The 20,315-nt window shown below is 44.1% G+C and overlaps 1 protein-coding gene across 4 annotated transcripts in view; it reads right to left on the bottom strand.

The window, feature by feature from the left end:
- SNAP47 (synaptosome associated protein 47) overlaps positions 1 to 20,315 on the bottom strand; it is an 85,709-nt gene that overhangs the window by 33,433 nt on the left and 31,961 nt on the right. For 2 of the 4 annotated variants that reach the window (XM_010985378.3, XM_010985377.3), the window contains exons 3-4: positions 9,554 to 10,044; positions 2,074 to 2,198 (exon numbers count right to left, since the gene is read on the bottom strand). In XM_010985378.3, the coding sequence (XP_010983680.2) occupies positions 2,074 to 2,198; positions 9,554 to 10,044 (616 nt within the window). The remainder of the gene's footprint in view (positions 1 to 2,073; positions 2,199 to 9,553; positions 10,045 to 20,315) is intronic. The other 2 variants (XR_004135992.2, XM_031449476.2) reach the window with 1 other exon arrangement.

Genomic DNA, 20,315 nt, shown 5'->3' with positions numbered 1-20,315 from the left:
AATGGATGACTGGTTAAAAAAGATGTGGTATATATATGCAATGGAATACTACTCAGGCATAAAAAAGAATAAAATAATGCCATTCAAAGCAACATGAATGGACCCGGAGATCATCATTCTAAGTGAAGTGGGCCGAAAAGAGAAAGAAAAATGCTATATGACATCACTTATATGTGGAATCTAAAAAAAAAAAAAGAACTACTTATTATTTATAACTTAAATGATTGATTTCTTAAATATGTGTAAGCACACTTGATTGTCCTTTATGACTGGATTACTGCATTCTGTTGATTCTTATTTTGTGGTTGGCTTTATTCCTTTGATAATTAAAAAGCTAAAGCTCTAAACTGTTCTCAGAAACAGTGAACAGCACAGATATGCAAACTAAAAAAATACATGCAGTATATTGTATAAATGTATTTACATACAATATATTGTGTATGTGCAGTCAAATTGTAACAACTCTACCTAATAAAACTGAAAAATGAAAAGAAGTGATTAGTAACCTGCAGAATCTGCTCGTTGTCACTAGAAAGCAGCACTTCTGTGTGTCATTACTAAAAGTGATTAAGTTAGATCAGAAGGGAAAAAGTGACAGATCATGTATATTTCAAATACCTCATAGCAAAGATGAACACTTTTTCCCAAATAGGAAAAGACAGAACTTATAGGAGTCTGTGCCTACAAAGACACATAAAAAATGTGTTTAAAAACAAGTTTCAAAGACACACGCATGCCTTGATGCAAGTGTGCAGTCCACCGAGGAAACAGTCTCTCCAAGATGGAGCCCGAATCTCACGGCACCTCTAGAGCTATGAACTGACCTGCAGGAAGCCCAGGGCAGGGAGCCGGCAGCTCACCACCAGGGAACCAAGCCAGGAAGATGCAAACTACAAAATCTCGACAGAGAAACAATTTAGTTTTTTCACCAAATAAACTGCAAAGGAAAAAGACCAGATAGTAGAGGAAAGCTACCCATTAAAGGCACTTCACTGAGGGCAACGTTTGGGCCTCATGAGGATTCTGGTTGGAACAAACATGCAACAGATTTTCCTAAATGAGGTGACTAGGGAAATCTGAGCACTGACTCGATGACTGATGATATCAAGGAATTTACTTTTTCCTTTTTAAAGGTCAGCATGGTATTGTGTTGATTTTTTAAAAAACAGTCTTATCTTTTAAAGCTACATACTGAAATATTTATGAATGAAATGATACACCTAGGTATCTGCTATATAATTATTAAAAAAAAAAGCCACTGTGTTGTCCAACATTTTTTTAAATTTCTTTTTATATACTTTCATTTATTTATTTTTATTGCAGGGGGTAATTTAGGTTCATTTACTTATTTTTAGAGGAGGTACTGGGGATTGAACCCAGGATCTTCTGTGTGCTAAGCATGTGCTCCTCCACCTGAGCTATGCTCTCCCCCTTGCCCAACAGTAACACAGGAAAATAAGTTGAAAAATCTTTCTATCATATATTACTTAAACTTCACCTTCCTGGTCAAAAAGTGGCAAGCTGCCTCAAGAACCCAGTGTTGAGCACTTGAGAGAGATCTGAGAGAGCAAGCACCCTCAACTGTACACACACAGGTGGTGTGCACACACAGCACATATTCAGGCACTGCACATGCACACACGGCACACACACAGCATACACTTACAGGTGCTGCATACATGTGCACACACAGCACACATACCACACACGCATACATGTGCATATGTCACACACCCACAGCCCCCACACATGCCAGACCCACATATGCATGTGTGTGCGTGTGGCATGTACACAGCACACATGCGCACACATACACACATGTACAACAGGTGGAGGTGGCTGCCAGGACTACTGTGTGCACAGGAGGGCTGTGCGTCTGCATGACACAGAATGCTAGGACTCAGATGGGTGCTGCCCTTTCTCTCCTTCTCCAGCCACAGGTAGCTGAGCAATTCAGATGCATAGCCTAGCAGTTCCTTGTAGGTGAGAGGCAAGCATAAACCAGTGGAGAGTTGTTTTCAGGCAGGAAAGAGAAATGAGTCACCTGGAGGTGGCACCACGAATGCATGTTACCTGTCTCAGTTCCTGGGCGTCCCCGTCGGAAATTAACAGCTCGCTCGTCTGTAGCTGAAGTGACCTGTCTTCCTGGCTCCCTGAGGAGGGCTCGCTGTGCATGGCATGGTCCGTCCGTCCAGATGCTGAAATGGAAAGTCAAACAGCAGTGGCATCTTCCAGAAGGTGTGAACAACGCAAGAGCACTCAGAACTTTACAAAAAGTGGTGTTTAAGACCGTCAGAGCTCTTTGGGTTGACGAAGTATTTTCATAGGCATCTGCTGGTTTCATGCCTCTGCCCTTGCTGGGGCAGTGGGTGTGGTGGGTCTGCCCCCCCAGCCTCTGCTAAGCTGACTGCATGTGAAACCTGCCTGAACTTTGCCTTCTACCCTAATCCAGGGCTGCTTCCTTACCCGACACTGATCAGAGGGTGCGACACTGTAAATACTCAGGGTCTAGCTCCATAACTGAATTTTAGAAGAAAAGTCCTTTATCCAGGAGTCTTTTTTTTTCTCTGGAGAAGATTATAGATTTGGAGTATGAAACAATACTTGTTGAACCCTGGTGAAATGTACATGAAATACACTACTAGGAACTGTAGTGCCATCTGATTGTCCCATGAAACACTGTGGTTCTAGAGAGCACGGAAATGGTCGGGTCAAGCAAAACTGAATGTGGAGTGTGCTGAGGTTGGTGTGAGCCAGAGAACTGGATGTGGCGAGGCACTGCTCAGGGGTATTTTTGCTCACACACCAGCTCCTGGGGAATCTCGCTAAGGAGCAGAAGGGCAGCTTGGCGAGAAATGGTGATAATCATTTATTTAAAGAGCTGCCTCCAACTGCAGCCCTGGTACTTTGCGGCCCAGAGAAGAACAGATTAGTCTGTTGCCTCTTCTCCATAATACAGGCCACCTCAGGTATGTCGTATGGCTATGTTTATTCATCAGGACACTGGGAAGCAGCAAGCACACTGGGCTGAGAACCAGCAGTCTGGATTTCTGCACCAAGTCTTTTCAGCAGCCTTCTCTGCGTCAACAAAATGGGGGGGGAGCACAGGTGGGACCCCCACTTCCTTCCTAGGAGCAGCTGATAAACACACTGTGAGGAGAGGAAATCCATCTCAGCATAAAGTCCTCACTGGGCCTGAAAAGCAGAAGCGCATGCGGTACCTCCAGGACGTGCCAACCGCGCAAGTTCGTCCTCCTGGGGAGAGACCAGCCACCTCCAGCGTGCACACAAACATCCCCTTGATTCTTACTTCTTAAAAAAATTCTTACAAATTAACACTTCCTGAGAGTGCCTGGCTGAGCAAAGAAGGCCTGGCCTCACCTCGGATAAACGCAGGCTGGAATGAGGACAAGAAAGCACGTTTCTTGCAATCCTAGAGAGAAGTAGGGCCTAATAAGCCAGACAGAGTGAGTTCAGGAACCAGCTGATGTGAAGCCAAACCTGCATGGAGGCAAGACCCCAGGGTCCCACACCTGTGGGCCGACCCCTCCCCGGGCCCATCTCCCCAGGGAAGGAGGCCCTGTGAGAGCCTTCACATCCTGTAACAGTGCGCCACCGTGAGGAGACGACACAGGACAGCGGCATCCTCACGTGCGCCTCGGAGGGCTGAAGACGTCTCCTAAGACAGAACCCTTAGCACACGCCATGCACTCACACGTGCTTTCCTGTGCTGTTCTTTACGTAAGAGCTGCTTGTCTGTACCTCAGAAACTGACACAGATTGTAAACTGACTATAACTCAATAAAAAATAAAATAAAATTCTAAGCTAAAAAAAAAAAGCCGGTTGTAATCAACCAAATTGTTTTCACAGCCTGTGTTCTAGAATCTCCAAAGCGCCACCCTCCTCCAACACGCTTATTAATTAGCACAGAATTCTCCATCGCACACCACTCATTGCTGCTTTGTCTTCCATGATCTAAAAATGTCACTCAGATGGTGCGTAATGAAAAGCACTCTTCCAGAACAGCAACAGAACACTCAGCATCAGAGCTGTGCTGGACAACATGATGGCTGGAACAGAGTCTGCATTCTACCAGTTATTATTAGCCTACAGGAAAGGCCAGCTCAGCACACGACGTGAAAATGTTACTAGTGACAACGTGATGGCGAATTACACTTCACTCGTCTACGGCAACAGTGGTTCTATGGCCTGATGGGTGAGAGCAAACCCCTCCCTCAGCCTGTGCCCCCTTCCTAACTCTGCTCCCTGACCCTGCAGACTCCTGTTCCAGCCACTCTGCCCACCCTGCACCCACCCGGTACGTGTCGTGCAGACAGATGTCCCCCAGCTCAAGTATGGAGGAGGCAAGTTCTCCTCTTGGCCCTTCCATCAGAAGCAATCTTCCCTCGTCTGAGCTGGTATCATTCAGTTTGCACACCTTTGACAGCAACGTCTGTGGTACTGCACTGCTTTTTTTTTTCTGTATCTTTTCAACCTGGGACCCCCCAGCTAGCTTCTCTGAGAGCAAGCCGTGCATCTGATTCACACTGTGCTCCTGTTCTCTCACTCTGGTGTCCATTTTAACACCTATTATTACAGAGACATACTGTCTTTGAATGTTTAACAAAAGGGATTGCTTAAACAACCAGAAAGCCAAAATTGAGGATTTTTCTTCCTGGAATACACTAATCAGGGATGTTTTACGCAACGAGCCGTGGGATCAGCAGGTTCCTGGCGAGGCTCGGCCACTCCCAGGCCTCTGTGCTGAGACCTGAGTGGCTGACTCAGTTACTTCAGTGCTTTGAAATATCTTCTGAAACAAATTAACTTGGCTCAGTATTAGGTGATTTTTATCTCAAAAGTCATTAGTTATCTCAGTGAAACAAAATAAGCACAAACTGCTCAAGCCACATGGGAATTTAGAGATGATGCCACTTTCCAAGAACAAGGAGGCATCTGGGGGAAACCTGAGCGCGGGCTGGGCTGGCGGGGCCGGCGCCAGGACACCCTTATGCATCAGACACAGACTCCAGACTTCACCATAAGTGCTGCGCAAAGACCACCAGGACCTGGCCTGAGAGCAGAAAAACCGCTCCAAGCCGGTCCAGCCATGGGCAAAGCTCTCTCCTTGTCTCTGGGCCCCAAACACTCCACTGATGACACAGGAAAACGGCAGCTTTACCCAGGGATGGACCCAGAAGCTTATATAACCAGGGTGGAAGCCCCTTCAGAAAAAACACAAAATGCCCCAAGTCCTCAACACAACAGGGATTATAAGAGAGAGAAAGCTGAAATGGAGAGACAGCAATCTCCACCGACTACACTTTAAAAAACTTAACTTCACAAATTTACAAAATTATATGGTGTGCAGCTTAGACTCACGGGGCCTTGGAAGGATCAAGCAGATGGGGGCCACGCAGCCCCCAGGGGTCTGTCGGTCGTCAGGGGGTCACATCCTACTGCCCACATGGGGCCTGTCTGTAGTCAGTGAGTCAGTGCAGTGGTGCATCCTGGTGACCACATGGAGGGGTCTGCTGGTGCTCAGCCTCAAACCCATGTCCTAGTGACCACATGGAGTCTGCTGGTCAAGCGTGGTGCCATATCCCAGAACCAGAACTTCACTGCTTCAAAAGATGGTTTTAAATTAATGACCCTGTACAGAGGCTTCAATGCCCCAGAAGTTTACCATCACACAGAGATGCGAGTGCCTTCTGGTTACCCAGGTCTGTCCTTGGTGCTAGAGGTGGGGTGGGAGAAGACAGACTTGGGTCCGATTCTGGAGCACACGTCCCAGGGTGGAAAGCCAAGCAGCAAACCCAAGGGCGGTGGCACCAGAGGGCACGTGCGAGGCGAGATGCCTGCAAGGTCCATGAGCGGGTGACCAGAGTCCTCCTATACCAGGTGAAGGCCCCTCAGAAGGTACAGTTGGCAAACGGCGAAAACAAAAATCAGCACAAAAAAACTCTTAAAACATGTTATGCACAGCCCTTGCTCTCATATGATAAGAGCACCATGGCCTTCCTCCCGAAACTCATCGCCCTAGTGGATCATGAGGCAACACGAGACAAAGTCCAACTGGGGTAGGGTCTACAAAAACCTGACCACCACCCCTAAAGCTCTTCCAGATCATCAAAACAAGGAGTATCAGACAAACTGCCACAGTCAAGAAGAGTCCAAGGAGACGAGACGCCGAAATGTCACGTGGGATCCTGGATGGGATTCGGGAACAGTAAAACATATGGAAATGTGGATAAAATACGGACTTCAGTGAATAGAGACGTATCAGGGCAGGTGCACTAGTTGTGACAATGAACGACACGAACGCAAGGTGACATTTACATTAGGGGAAACAAGGTGTGGGAGACAGGGGAACTGTCTGCACTATCCTCTTTTTCTCAAGTCTGAAACTACTGTGAAATTTAAAAGATTATTTTAAAGCTGCTCTGCAGAAAAACAGCAATCTGTAACTTCCCTACGATGAAATCTGTCCACCTGAGCCATTTCCAGCTCTTGAAGCCCAGGGGACTTCCTCCTCCCCCAGCTGCTGGCCGGGCCACCCCAGGCCCTCACCTGTCCACACTATACGTTACTACACAGCTCTCTGGAAAGTTCTTCTAGACACTGACTCCTGGCAAACACTGGTCCCCTGTTACTAGACCGCCACCTTCTGGCCACACTTTTTACCAAAATAGCTCATCAAGGAGAAGAATGTATTTGTGAGATTTCAAAGTCATGGTTTCCACCTCCACTGCTTCTGTAGTTTCCAACGTAGAACAGTAAAAACAGAGGTGCCGACAGACACAACGAGAGAGGCCACAGCGGGAAGGACGCTCTCATCACCGGGCTGACAGCACTGTGAAGGTCCAAGCAAATTAGATACCATCTTGCTGACTGAACTCAGCATGCTGGCTTCTTTCAAACATAGCTCCTTGTCACCTGTGTCTCTCCAAATTCACAGCTGTAAGGTACACCTGCCTCACCCAGGCAGGGCGGCCTCACAAGGGGAGGATGGCACTTCTGGCTCGGTCTAGATTCACACGTGCTATAGAAATCCTACCCAGAGGCTAAAGTTAGCACTGAGATGAAAATCCATCTGTCACCCTGGATGTGGCTCAGCTCATTCCACACACATACAAGCTCTTACTGTGATGGGTGAGGCCATAGTCCCCAGTTACTCAATCCCACTCGAATCTAGATGTTGCTGGGAAGGTGTCTAGATGTGGTGAAAGCTCACCATTGGCTGACTTTAGGTAAGGGAGTCTGTCCTAAACAATCTGGTGGGCCTGGTTTAATCAGTTGTAAGATCTCAAAAGTGTATCTGCAGCTTCCCTGAGGAGAAGGTGTTCAGCCTGTCGTCAGCAGCCTCAGGTTGTGCCTAAGAGGCCCATTCACTTCTTCCTGATGGGTGGCCCTGCACAATCCACACTCACCCAGCTTCCTGCAGTCTCACCACAGCTGCAGAGGTGCTGGCACTCACACCCTGCTCCTCTCCTGCCCCATCTGCCACCTGGATGCTCAGGGTCAGAGCCCAGCAACCCACCTCCCGCGGGCCGGCACCCACAACAGTGAGGCCCAGCAAGCGTGTGCTCTTCTTACTTGTACAGTGCGGTTTTCTGCACCACACGGTCCGTGCTTGCGTTGCCATCTCATCTGTAACACTCTGGACCATTTCTCTCGCTGAAACCATCATGCCTGATGCAGAACCCACGGAGGCGGCAGAGCTCCACAGCCAAGGGCTGCGGGTTTTACTGTATTTAGCTTTGTTTTCAGGATTATGGGCACCTGGTGCCACGCCTGGCACAGACGGATTCTCCAAAAGCAACAGCAAAAGCAATGGCCCACGGTGCTCTGCATCTGGTACCACCAGCCAGGACCTGCTAAGGCCCCTCTTAGAGAAAATCAGCCACAAGGGGAACTCAGAGACCTGGGGTATCAGAGCGGCTGCCCGGGCTAGGCTTGCAGATGGCCTTTCCTGAAGGGTCTTTCTGCTCAGGGTCTCATGTTGGCTGGTACAGTCCTCCCTTCTTGTCCCTTTTATACACCAGCCTCTGAGTCCTGCCTTAAATGACGAGCCAAAGAAAAATGTGCAAATGCCAGGAAAGTAAGTTTATAAATTTGTACATTAACATTTGCAATATTTTGACACCTAAGGGACCAGATCTATTATCAAGTATATTTCTTTTTGAAACCTGAAGCCATCTAGAGTAACATTAAAATATTCATGTGTTAGAGAAACAGGTTACATATTGGAATTGAAATCAATCACTAAAGAGGATAAAAGAAAGGAACTGGAATAGTAACAAACACATTTTTTACGTTAAACACTCCAGCAACCAAAGTTAGTAAGAAAAGGCTAACACTTGTTAGAAACATCACTGTAACACAGAAGTAATGTCACCTGTGGTGCTACTATTAGGAAATAGCAGGTACTTTGTGACTTGGGGATTTCTTATGTAGGGCTCAAAAAATAAATTTAAGGGGAAGACGGGTGGACTTGACCGCAGCAAAATGAGAGATTTCTGTAACAGAGCTGGCAGTCTGCAAGAAGTACCGGTAGCCTCTCAAGTCAAAAGGGATAAATACCTAGAATGAATAATGAACTCCTGCAAATCAGGAAGAAAAAAAAAAAAAAAAAGACAGCCCAATAGGACAAATAAAACACAAAAACCAAAGCAACAAAACCCCCCAAAACAAAACCAGAACAGGCAACCCACACAGCAAAACCTGAGGCCTGGGACCAAAAAGTAGATAAAAGGCATCCGATGCTCCATCTCACAATCAATCAAAACTGATAATAAAAATACCACCAAGATGTCACTTGACATCCATCAGAATGACAAAGCTAAGAAGTCAGATAACACCAATTTACCTTATGCTCAGGAGGAAGCTGAGACCTGGGGACGTGTCCACACACCCTGCCGCCCACACTCGCGCCCAGGGCCATACTCAGCTGTACCCTCCATGTCCCACAGAGACCTGCAAGAGGACCTGACAGTCACACTGCCAGGAAAAGCAAGAGTTTCACGGTATCTTGTGGATGCTACAAACACGATGCTGCGTACTTTCCACAAATCTCAGCACCCAAATGTACATCTGGAAGGTGGGCTGGGAAGACCTCGATTAAATGCCAAGAAAACCACGAGTGATGCGGGGTCGGGGTGGAGGGATTGGAGACACACCAGAGCAGGCAGGGATGATGCAAGTTAAGACCCTGAAGTGCTGGTGCTCAAATCAAACAGAGGAAAGGGGTGAAGACACCTAACCTAGAGCCTTCCTTTGTTCTGAAAGTCACCCAAACCATTTCTGACTTATTTGGGAACCCACAAAGCTCTCAAGTGTATAATAAGCCTGAGTGATTTGAGATTCACAGGGCAAGTACTAAGGAAAACGGTCTGAAATTATTTCTCTTTACAAGCAAATGGGCGGGTGCTAGTGAGCTGAAGCCAGCAGCCGCTCCACGTGACGCATCACGGTGGGTACCGATCATGGGCGCGCCGAGCGTGGCTGTGAAATGAGCGGTCTTGCGCACAGGGTGTTCTGATGATCACTCACCTGCAAGCCAGACTGAGTAGCCCTTCTCTGCTGGGGAAGCGGTTGCAGTGCTTCCGAACATCCAGGCATCCTCTAACAACTCGATCTTCTTGCTGAACTGCACTTCCAAAACGGGGATAACCTCTGGCATCTTGGCAGATATCAGACGATAAGCTATGTCTGGCTTCCCAATGAACCGCTGACGGATGCTGACTTCATAAGGTGTGTGAACCTTGATGTCATCTACATCTTCTCTTTCAAATCTGTGCATGAGCAAGGAGTCTGAGTCGTGGATTTCCAACCCAGAAACAAGGACGGTGAACTTTCCTGGTTTAACCCGAGATTCTGTTCTTTGGGAAATAACAGCAGGAATTCTGATCACTATCCCTTCTCTTCCAGAAGCTTTGGAACTAGCCACGGAGGCGCCCGCGCTGCGTTTTGTTTCTGATGGCACCTTCCAAAGCCTGGAGCTAAAGGGCCACCAAGAAGGAGATTCCAGCTCTGTCAGCAACCTAAAAAAGCAAACGAAACATAGAAACTAGTCAATCAGTTGTTATTTATTTTTTGAAAATTGCTTTGACTTTTATAAAGAATGTTACCTTTTTCTAGTTTTCTTTTTCACAAACACTTTTTTCCACCTCAGAAAGAGCAGAAATTATCATCCCTGTGCTTTAGAGAAGAAAACTAAGGCCAAGAGCAGTGGGATGTTTCGCCTGTAGATACACAGCTAATCCGAACTGTAGACACACAATTGAAACACACAGCTTCTGACTAGAATGTTGCTCTTTTCTCACTTGACCTGGGGTAATTCTGGCCAAAATAAATTTTGATCTTAATCTCTACAAAACTGTCTAATAGCACTTTCTGCAGTAATTTGCATTGCCTAATACAGTAATGGGGCAGGTGGCTGCTGAGCACCTGAAATGCAGCTGCTGCAATGATGAACTGAGTTTCAAACTTAATTTTAATGTGGCTAGTGGCTACCATATTGGACAGCACAACTCTAACCCCTAATAGCATCAAGAAATACTATCTAAAAACCCAATGAAAGAGGAAAAAGTAGAAGCAGGAAAGGAAAAGCAAAGGAGTAAAGATCAAAGGGAATAAACAGAAAACAAGAAACAACAAGGTGGAATTGTCTCAACCATATTAGTAGTCGAACTAAATGTAAGTGGTCTAAATTCTCTAATTAAAAGGCACATTGTGAGTCTCGGTAAAGAAGCAAGACACAGCTATATCCTGTTTACAAGAAACAATGTTAAATTCAAAGACACAGATACACTGAAAGGAAGGGAATTGGAGAAAAGATATGCGAAAAGTAAACATTAAGACATGGGGCGTTACTGGGGACAAAGAGGGACAATGTTTAATAATAAGAGGGTTAATCTAAAAGAAAATTTACTGATAGTAAATACGTATGTATCCAATAACAGAACTCCAAAATTCATTAGCAAAAACTAAAAAAAATAAATAATCATCATTGTAGATTTTAACAAATTTCTCTCCATGATTCATACATCAGAAGATAAAATTACTACAAATATAGAAATTTTAAACAACCCTATTTAACCAACTCAACCTGACTGATATTTACAGAAAACATCATCCAAATGGTGAGTGTACACTCTTTTTAAGTGTATTCAGAACACAAACAATAACAACAAAGAGTATAAAAGAGTGGACAAGATGGCAGAGTAGTGAGACCCTGAGCTCACCTCCTCCCATGGGCACACCAAAATTACAACTATTTTCAGAGCAACTATCCTGCTGAGAAGGAACTAAAGACTAGCAGAGACGATTTTCCACAACTAAAGATATTAAGAAGGAACTACGATGAGATGGGTAGGAGGGGCAGAGACGCAGTATATTTCATGGCCCACATCTCCAGGTAGGCAACGTACAAACGGGAGGATGATCACAATTGCAGAAGTTCTCCCCGTGGAGCGAGGGGCCCAGACCCCACATCAGGATCCCCAGTCCAGGGGTATTACGCTGGAAGATGAGCCCCTATAATGTCTGACATTGAAGGCCAGTGGAATTTGTAAAAGAGAGAGCTGGAGGGCTGTAGCAAGCAGAAAGTCTGCCCTTAAACAACACAAGCAAAATCTCAGACGCTCCCAGACCCAGCACAGAGGGAGTAATTTGAAAGGAGCCTAGGTCAGACCCACTTTTTGAACTTGGAGAAGCCTGACAGAGAGGTGGGAGGCCAGCAGAACTCCCCTTGGGGACACAGATGCGGGTGGCAGCCATTTATGGGAGCCTGTTCTACCACCCTGGAGGACACTGGTGCTGGCAAGGGCCATTCTGGAGTCGAGACTCTCTGCACCAGGACCAGGCCCCGTCCACCAGCAGGCTGGCAGCAGTCCCTGGGCACCCTGTACGGAGCAGCCAGTCCCATGGGGAAACAACTCTGCCTGCCACCCCCAGACCCATGGCCCTGTAGCCAGCCACACAAGGACCTGGCACTGCTCACCAACAGACTGGGGCCAGCCCTGGGACCCCAGGTCCTACAGCCAGCCACACTGGGACTGGCCCTGCCCACAGGCAGGCCGGCATCAGCCCCAGGAGTTCCAAGGCCCTTGCTCCACACACTAGCAGGCCAGCACCAGCCCTGGGACTTGCCGGCACCTACAGCCAACAGTCCCAGGACCCCCCAGGCCCAAAGCCAACTGCACAGTGAGTGGGTTACCCACCAGCAGGCTGAGACAAGCCCTAGGAACCCCTGCGGCCACTCAGTCGGCAGCTCTGGGACCCAGACTTGCCCATCAGTGGCCAGCAGACTCTGCATAAGGCAAGGCTTGGCAGCAGCTAACTGGGCGAAGACCAGCCCTTCCTGCCTGCGCACCCACAGCAGCTGGCCCAGCCACGACAGAAGAACCCGCTCACATGATGAGGGGGGCACCCCTAGATTATGTAACTCAGGTGACCAGAGCGGGGTGTGCTGCTGGGCACCAAACAATGTCTCCCACACAAACCTAGTTCTCCAAGATCAGAAAACATAACCGATCTACTTAATTCATAGAAATAAACACAGAGAATTAGGCAAAAGGAGGCAAGAGAGGAATATACTCCAAACGAAGGGAAAGATAAAATCCCAGGAGAACTCAGTCAAGTGGAGATAAGCAATCTCCTAAGTAAAGAGTTCAAGGTAATGATCACAAAGAAGTTCAGCAAACTCAGGGAAAGAATGAATGATCATAGCAAGGAGTTTAAAAAGATTTAGACAATATAAAGAAAAACCAAACAGAGATGAAGAATTCAGTAAGTGAAATTTGAAAATATACTAGGAGGAACCAACAGTAGAACATCTAGATGATACAGAGGAACAGATCAGCGATCTGGAAGACACAGTGGCTGAAGTCACCCAAGCTGAACAGAAAAAAAAAAGAAATTTTAAAAAAGCAAGGGCAGTTTAAGATACCTCTAGTCTTATGCCACAACACTGTGAGACTAGAAATCAAGTATAAGAAAAAAAAAAACTGCAAAAAACACAAGCACATGGAAGCCAAACAGAACGCTACTGAAAACAAATGGGTTACAGGAGAAATTAAAGAACAAATTAAAAAATGCTTGGAGACAAAAGGAAACAAAAACACAACAATCCAGAATCTATAGGATGCAGCAAAAGCAGTACTAGGAGGGAAATTTATAGAGATACAGGCCACTTCAGGAAACAAGAAAAAGCTCAAGAGAATCACCTAACTTTACACTTGAAGGGAGGAGAAAATGAAGAACAAACAAAACCCAAAGTTAGAAGGAAAGAAGTCATAAAGATCAGAGTGGAAATTAATGAAACAGAGACAACAACAAAAAAAACACACAATAGAAAAGGTCAATGAAACTAAGAGCTGGTTCTTTGAAAAGATAAAATTGATAAACCTTTAGCCAGACTCATCAAGAAAAAAAGGAGAGGACCCAAATAGATAAAAACAGAAATGAAAAAGGGGAGGTTACAATTGAGACCACAGAAATGCAAAGAATCATGGAAGATTACTACAAAAAATCATGCCAATAAGATGGACAATCTAGAAGAAATGGATAAATTCCTAGAAACATACAATCTTCCAAGACTGAATCAGGAAGACATACAAAATATAACCAGATCAATTACCACTGATGAAACTGAATCATTAAAAATAAACAAACAAAAACCCAAAAAAACTCCCAACAAACAAAAGTCCAAGACCAGACGGCTTCAGAGGTAAATTCTACAGAACATTTAAAGAAGAGTTAATGCCCATCCTTCTCAAAGTATTCAAAACGTTAAAAAGGAAAAAATGCATCCCAACTCATTCTACAAGCCCAGCATCACTTGATACAAACCAAACAGATGCTTCAAAACAACAGAACTACAGGCCAATATCACTGAGGAACAGAGATGTAAAAATCCTCCACAAAATACATTCAAAGAAAACTTAACAACATACTGAAAGGACCAAACTCCGTGATCAGCTGGGATTTATCCCAGGGATGCAAGATGGCTTGATATCCACAAACCAGTCACTGTGATGCACCATATTAACAAATTAAAGACCAAAAATTGTACGAGCATCTCAACAGATGCAGAAGAACCTTTTGACAAAATTCATCACCTATTTATGATAAAAACACTCAACAAAGCAGGTATAGGGGGAACATACCTCAACATAATAAAGACCACGTAAGACAAACCTACAGCCAACATCGCACTCGGCAGTGAAAAGCTGAGCGCATTTCCTCTAGGATCGGGAACAAGACAAGGATGCCTGCTCTTGGCACTTCTCTTCTTTGAAGAACTGAGTTCTTTCTCTATTCACCATATCCTGGATTGAGTCCTGAAGAAGCCAGAACCCTGGATAAGCAGACAAAAATAAATACATAAAAGGAAGGCTGCTCTCTCTACCCTATGGACAAGGGGAAACCTGCTGAGAGAGAACTTTCAGTCAATAACAGCTCTACTCCAGCCAAATTCCCCCCAGAGAAGTGCAGCCCACTACTGCCTTCATCAGCAAACACCACAGAGGAGCCTCGACATGGACACTCACCCAGCTGCTCTCAGGCTACGTCCTTCCCACTAACTGGGACAGAGTCAGAGAAGGCCATGTGAATGGCCTAGATGCCCACCCGCACCTAGCTGCGCTGAGGGGAACGTCTCTCAACTAGCGTGGTGTCAGAGGAGGCCATGCGAGGGGCCAGCAGTATAAGGGAAATCTTACAAGTCAGTAGAGGCCAAGAGGGGATGGTGACAAGACAATTCTCATCCTCCCAGTTAGGGCAGTGTTGGCAGAGGCAGATGGGGAAGCCTGAAATTCCACCCCTAGTCAGTAGTAGCAAATGTCTTTCCCATCTCAAGGCATAAATGAGGGCCAGGTGGGCAATCTGGACTCTCACTCCCATGTAACAGTAAAAAACAATTAGCTTCTAACTCCCAAGAGCACTATGTCAGGGGAAGACCTGCTAAAATAGAAGATAATGCCAAGAGTTTCCTTTAAGATAATACCCCAAATGTCCAGGATACAACGAAAATTCACCACCAGACCAAGAACCAGAAAAATTTGAACTTGAGTAAAAAAAAGACAAGCAACAGATGCCAAAACCAGGAAGAAATTGATAGGATACCTTGACAAGGATTCCGAAGGGGCCATCATAAAGATACCTCGACAATTATGAACATGCTGGAAACAAATGGAAACACAGGAAGTCACAGGAAAGAAACAGAAGACACAAAAGTAGTATCACACAGGACTTTAAGCACTGAGAAATACAGTAACATTAAACAAAAAAAAGTCTGGACGAGATAAACTGCATGCAGCATAGTTTGACAGATAAAAGAATCAGTGAAATTAAAGATCAAAGGATAGAAATTACCCAAACTGAAAAACAGAGAAAAAATTAAAAAAAAAAAGAGTCTGAGTTTCTGAGTGATTAAAATGAAAGATCTAATACTTATATCATTGGCATTCCAGGAGGAGATGAAAAGAATATGGGACTGAAAAAGTGTTCAAAGAAATAATGGCTGGCAATTTCCCAAATTAGGCCAAAATACATAAACCCTTAGATTAAAAAAAAATGAATAGTCCCACACATAAAGATATACTAAATAGACAAAGGAAAAACCCTGACAGCAGCAAGAGAGACAGGAAACCTTATTTATATAAGAAAAATAATTCAAATGACAGTGGATGTTTCATCAGAAACCATGGAGGCAGAAAGAAGGTATATAACGTTTTTCGAATGCTGCAAGAAAAGAACTGTCCATTCAAAATGCTTTATCCAGTAAAACTATCCTCCAGGAATGAAGAGGCAATCAAGCTATCCTCAGAGGAAAGGAAACTACAGAGAATTTGCTGCCAGCAGGTCTGCCTTAAAAAAAATGCCTCAAAGAAGTGGCTGGATTAGAAAGGAACTGATGAGGACAGGAATCCTGGAATATCAGGAAGGAGAGTAGAAAAACAGAAAAGGAAATACAGGGAAATAAAATAGACTTGCCCTCTTTTCTTGAGCTTGCTAAAATATGTATGATGCTTGAAATAAAACAGTACAACCTTGATGTGTTATCAAAGAATGTATGACGTTAAGATGACTGTGTTATCTTAACATAATTTATACAAATCAGATGAAGAGACACAAAGGTAGGTAAAGTTTCTATACCCAACTCAAACTGGTAAAATGTTAACAACAGTAAAAAGCGATGAATTATGTTTATATAATGTAATACCTAAAGTGACCAATGAAGAATCTATATATTTTTAAAATTTTTTGTTGAAGTACAGTTACAATGTGTCAATTTGTGGTGCACAGCAAAATGTCCTAGTCATGCACATACATACATACATCAGTTTTCATATTCTTTTTCATTAAAGGTTATTACAATATATTGAACATAGTTCCCTGTGCTACACAGAAGAAACTTTTTAAATCTATTTTTATACATAGTGGCTAACATTTCCAAATCTCAAGCTCCCAAATTTATCCCTTCCCACCCCCTTTACCCCGTAACCATAAGATTGTTCACTATGTCTGTGAGTCTGTTTCTGTTTTGTAGATGAGTTTATAGTGTCGTTTTTTTTTTTAAGATTAGCCATATGAGTGGTATCATGTGGTATTTTTCTTTCTCTTTCTGGCTTACTTCACTTAGAATGACAATCTCTAGGTCCATCCATGTTGCTGCAAATGGCATTATTTTATTCCTTTTATGGCTGAGTAGTATTCCATTACATAGATATACCACAACTCTAATGAAGAATCTATATAAGGAGATACATTCAAAACATATAATCACAAAGCGATTCTGAAATAATATTCAGGTAACCCACAGGAAGGCAGAAAAAGAACCAGAAATGAACAACAGAGGGAACAAATAACACAAAAAATAAAATAGGAAGCTTAAGTCGCTTTATAACACATCATGGTTAAGATGGCAAAACTCTCCCAAAATGATCTACAGCTTCAATCCAATTTCTATCAAAATCCCAGCTGGCCATTGTGCAGAAATTGGCTACTTGATACTAAAATTCATATGAAAATGCAAGCAACCCAGAAGAGCCAAAACAATCTTGAGAAAGAACAAAGTCTGTGGATTTCTACTACTTGATTGCAAAATGTACTACAAAGCTATAGAAATAAAGATGGTGTGGTACTGGCATAAGGTGACACATATGGATCACTGAAATAGAATTCAGAGTTCAGAAACAAGCCTTGACATTTACGGGCAACTGGTTTTCAACAAGGGTGACAAGACAATTCAATGGGGAAACAAACAAGTCTTTTCAACAAATGTTGCTGATAGAACTGGATATCCACATCCCAGAAAAAGAATTTGGACTCATTTCACATATCATTCACAGAAGCGAACACAAAAGGAATCACAGACCTAAATATAATAGCCAAAACAATAGAATTCTTAGAAAAAAGCACAAGAGTAAACCTTTGTAACCTTGGACTAGGCAATGGATTCTTAGATGTAACACCAAAAGAGAAGCAATAACAAAAGATACATTAGACTTCATCAAAATTCAAAATTTTCATACTTCAAAGAACACAAGCAAGAAAGTGAAATGACAATCCACAGAATGGGAGAAAATATTCGCAAATCAGGTATATGATAAAGAGACTTGTATCCAGAATACATGACGAACTCTTACAACTCCGTAATAACAATTTAACCTTTAACCATAAAAAATGGTCAAAGGATTTGGAAATAAAAACACATATGAACAAAAAAACACAGGAGAAGATGCTCATTATCATTAGGAAGTGAAAATGACTGCCACAGTGAGATGCCACTTCACGCCCGCTGGGATGGTTATAATACGAAAGACAGGCTAAAACAAGCACTGGCGAACATGCGGAGAAAACGGAGCCCTCACACATCATGGCAGGAATGCAAAGTGGTGCAGCTACTTTAGAAAACAATCTCTCAGTTTCTCAGCATGTTAAACGGAGACCCAGCAATCTCCCTCTCAAGGAAAATGAAAATATATGTCCATACAAACATCTGTACATGAGTGTCCACAGGAGCACTCCTCATGGTAACCGCAAAGTAAAAACAACGTGTCCATCAAAACCGGTAGTGGGCGAACAGCATGTGACAGACCCATACAGCAGAGTTCTTGTTCAGAAATATACAGGAATGTACTTTATCCTCCAACAGGGATGAACCTCACAAACAACAACGCTAGGTGAAAGAAGCCAGGCACACATTAATTCTCCAGAAAAGACAAACCTAAACAATACAGACAGAGAGGAGATGGGTGGTGACCTGGGCTAGGGTGAGAACAGAGAGTGACGGCAGACGGGCTTGAAGCAACCTTAGGGGGTGATGAAAAGGTCCTAAAATTGGATTATAATGATGTTTGTCCAACTGTAAATTTACTAAAAATTACCGACTGTGCACATAAAGCAAGTGAATTTTTTGGTACGTAAACTAGAAAGCTGTTCTAAAAAATCTACACAGACACATTAGAGTGAAAAAGAGGACAACAGAAAAACATCTTCAAAATGCTGAGCTCAATTTGGTTCAATTGTGAAGAGTGAAATTATCATTCAGAGTGTAAAATAAAGGTATTTTCCAACATATAAAGATTGAGACAATACTACTTACTAGTAGATCCCAATGAAAACACAATCAGATCAATTATTTCCCTAGCAAACTCCCGTGATCAAACCTGGGTCACCAGCTTGTCTTCATTTCATTTAAAAAGAGCCACATGTGACCTGTGTGCTTAACTGAACAGGTTCCATTTTTGGATTCAAACTCCATCTTGTGCTGATAAAGCAGGAACTAAACTTAACTCTTGAACTGGGCTAAGGCGGATGGCGAAACACACGACTGCTGCGTTCACATTTTTAAGATAAAATCTGGACACCCTAACAACAGATTTCCTGGTAACCTATGCAAAGTGCTCAGACACCCAATGAAATGTAAACTGTGACTGTATCTTCCAACCATAATTTTAGACAAAAAACTGAGGTGATGATTCTAAACTCTCCTCTTCTTGCTAATGAAAACCTCTGACTTTTACCCCTCAGTGGGACAAAGTTTAGGTTGCTACCTGAATCTGTGCTCCCTGAGTTGCAATTCCAAGACACCAAATAAATTCTTTTGCTTATTTTAGCTACGCCCCCTTTCTTGGTTGACGTACATAATACCAAAAAGTAGGACGTGTATAACTCAGAATTTTATTATTATGTAAATAAATTCTGTTTTCTAAAAATTCACTGTGTAGTCCTATTTTACCACAGAATGTGAAGTGGTAAAGGTCTGACTGGAGAATCGCATGGCTGCTGAATGAGCTGTGGGCAACCAGGGCTGGGAACTTCCTCCCAAGAGGCTGCTGCACACACATTCCCTGGAGGCTGACCTTGCTGACGAGACTTGCTCTTTCTCTGTCTTCCCTTTCTGCTGCTCTGTAACGTGGGCTCCACCTGGAATCTGTCTGCAGAACATTCCCACAACGTGGTTATATTTAAAGATGTAACTAAGAGTCACATAAGCTGTCAAGGAACTCATGATATTGTACAATTTAAGGTTTACAATCTTAGACATTGCTCCTTGCTATATTATTGGATTAAAAATGTCACAACATGCTCAAAGATGGGACAGTTTAAAGTTCAGTGAGACACTGAGCTTTCCCGTCAAGACGGCAGAGTAGAAGGACCCCCCGCTTGCCTCTCCTTGTGACTACAACAAAACCACAACTGAACAACAATTAAAAAAAAAAAAGACTGGAACCTAGCAATAAAGATCTTCTTCAACTGGAAACACACAGAGGGAGCCACAGCAGGATGGTAGGAGGTGGGTGCTGGTGATATAATTGGGCCCCATACCCCACCGGGTGGCTAGCCCACAAGCTGAAAGATAATTAAGTCACAGAGGCCTTCCCATAGAATTGAGAGTTCTAAGCCCCATGTCAGGCTCCCCAGCCCAGGCTTCTGGCATTAGGAGGAGGAGGAGACCCAGGACATCTGTTTTTGAAAGCCAGTGGGGCTTAACTCCAGGAGCTCCATGGGACTGGGGGAAAATAGAGATTTCATTCCCTTGGGAAGTGTACACAGAATTTCACATGTGCCAGGTCCAAGGGCAAAGGCACTTATTTCATAGGAACCTGGTCCAGGCCTGCCTCCTGGTTTTGGAGGGTCTCCTGGGGAGGCAGAGAATGGCTGCAGCTCACCCAGGGAACATAAAAGCTGGTGGTAGACATTCCAGGAGTGTTCACCTACATGAGCTTTCCTGGAGGCTATCTTCACTGGATCATTAGCACCAAGACCTCGCCCCACCCAGCAGCCTGTAGAGAAGCCTCGG

Source organism: Camelus dromedarius, chromosome 3, assembly GCF_036321535.1.
Source record: "Camelus dromedarius isolate mCamDro1 chromosome 3, mCamDro1.pat, whole genome shotgun sequence".
Lineage (NCBI taxonomy): Eukaryota > Metazoa > Chordata > Mammalia > Artiodactyla > Camelidae > Camelus > Camelus dromedarius.
The sequence above is the reverse complement of the archived record's forward strand: the minus strand, read 5'-3'. Positions and strand labels throughout refer to the sequence as shown.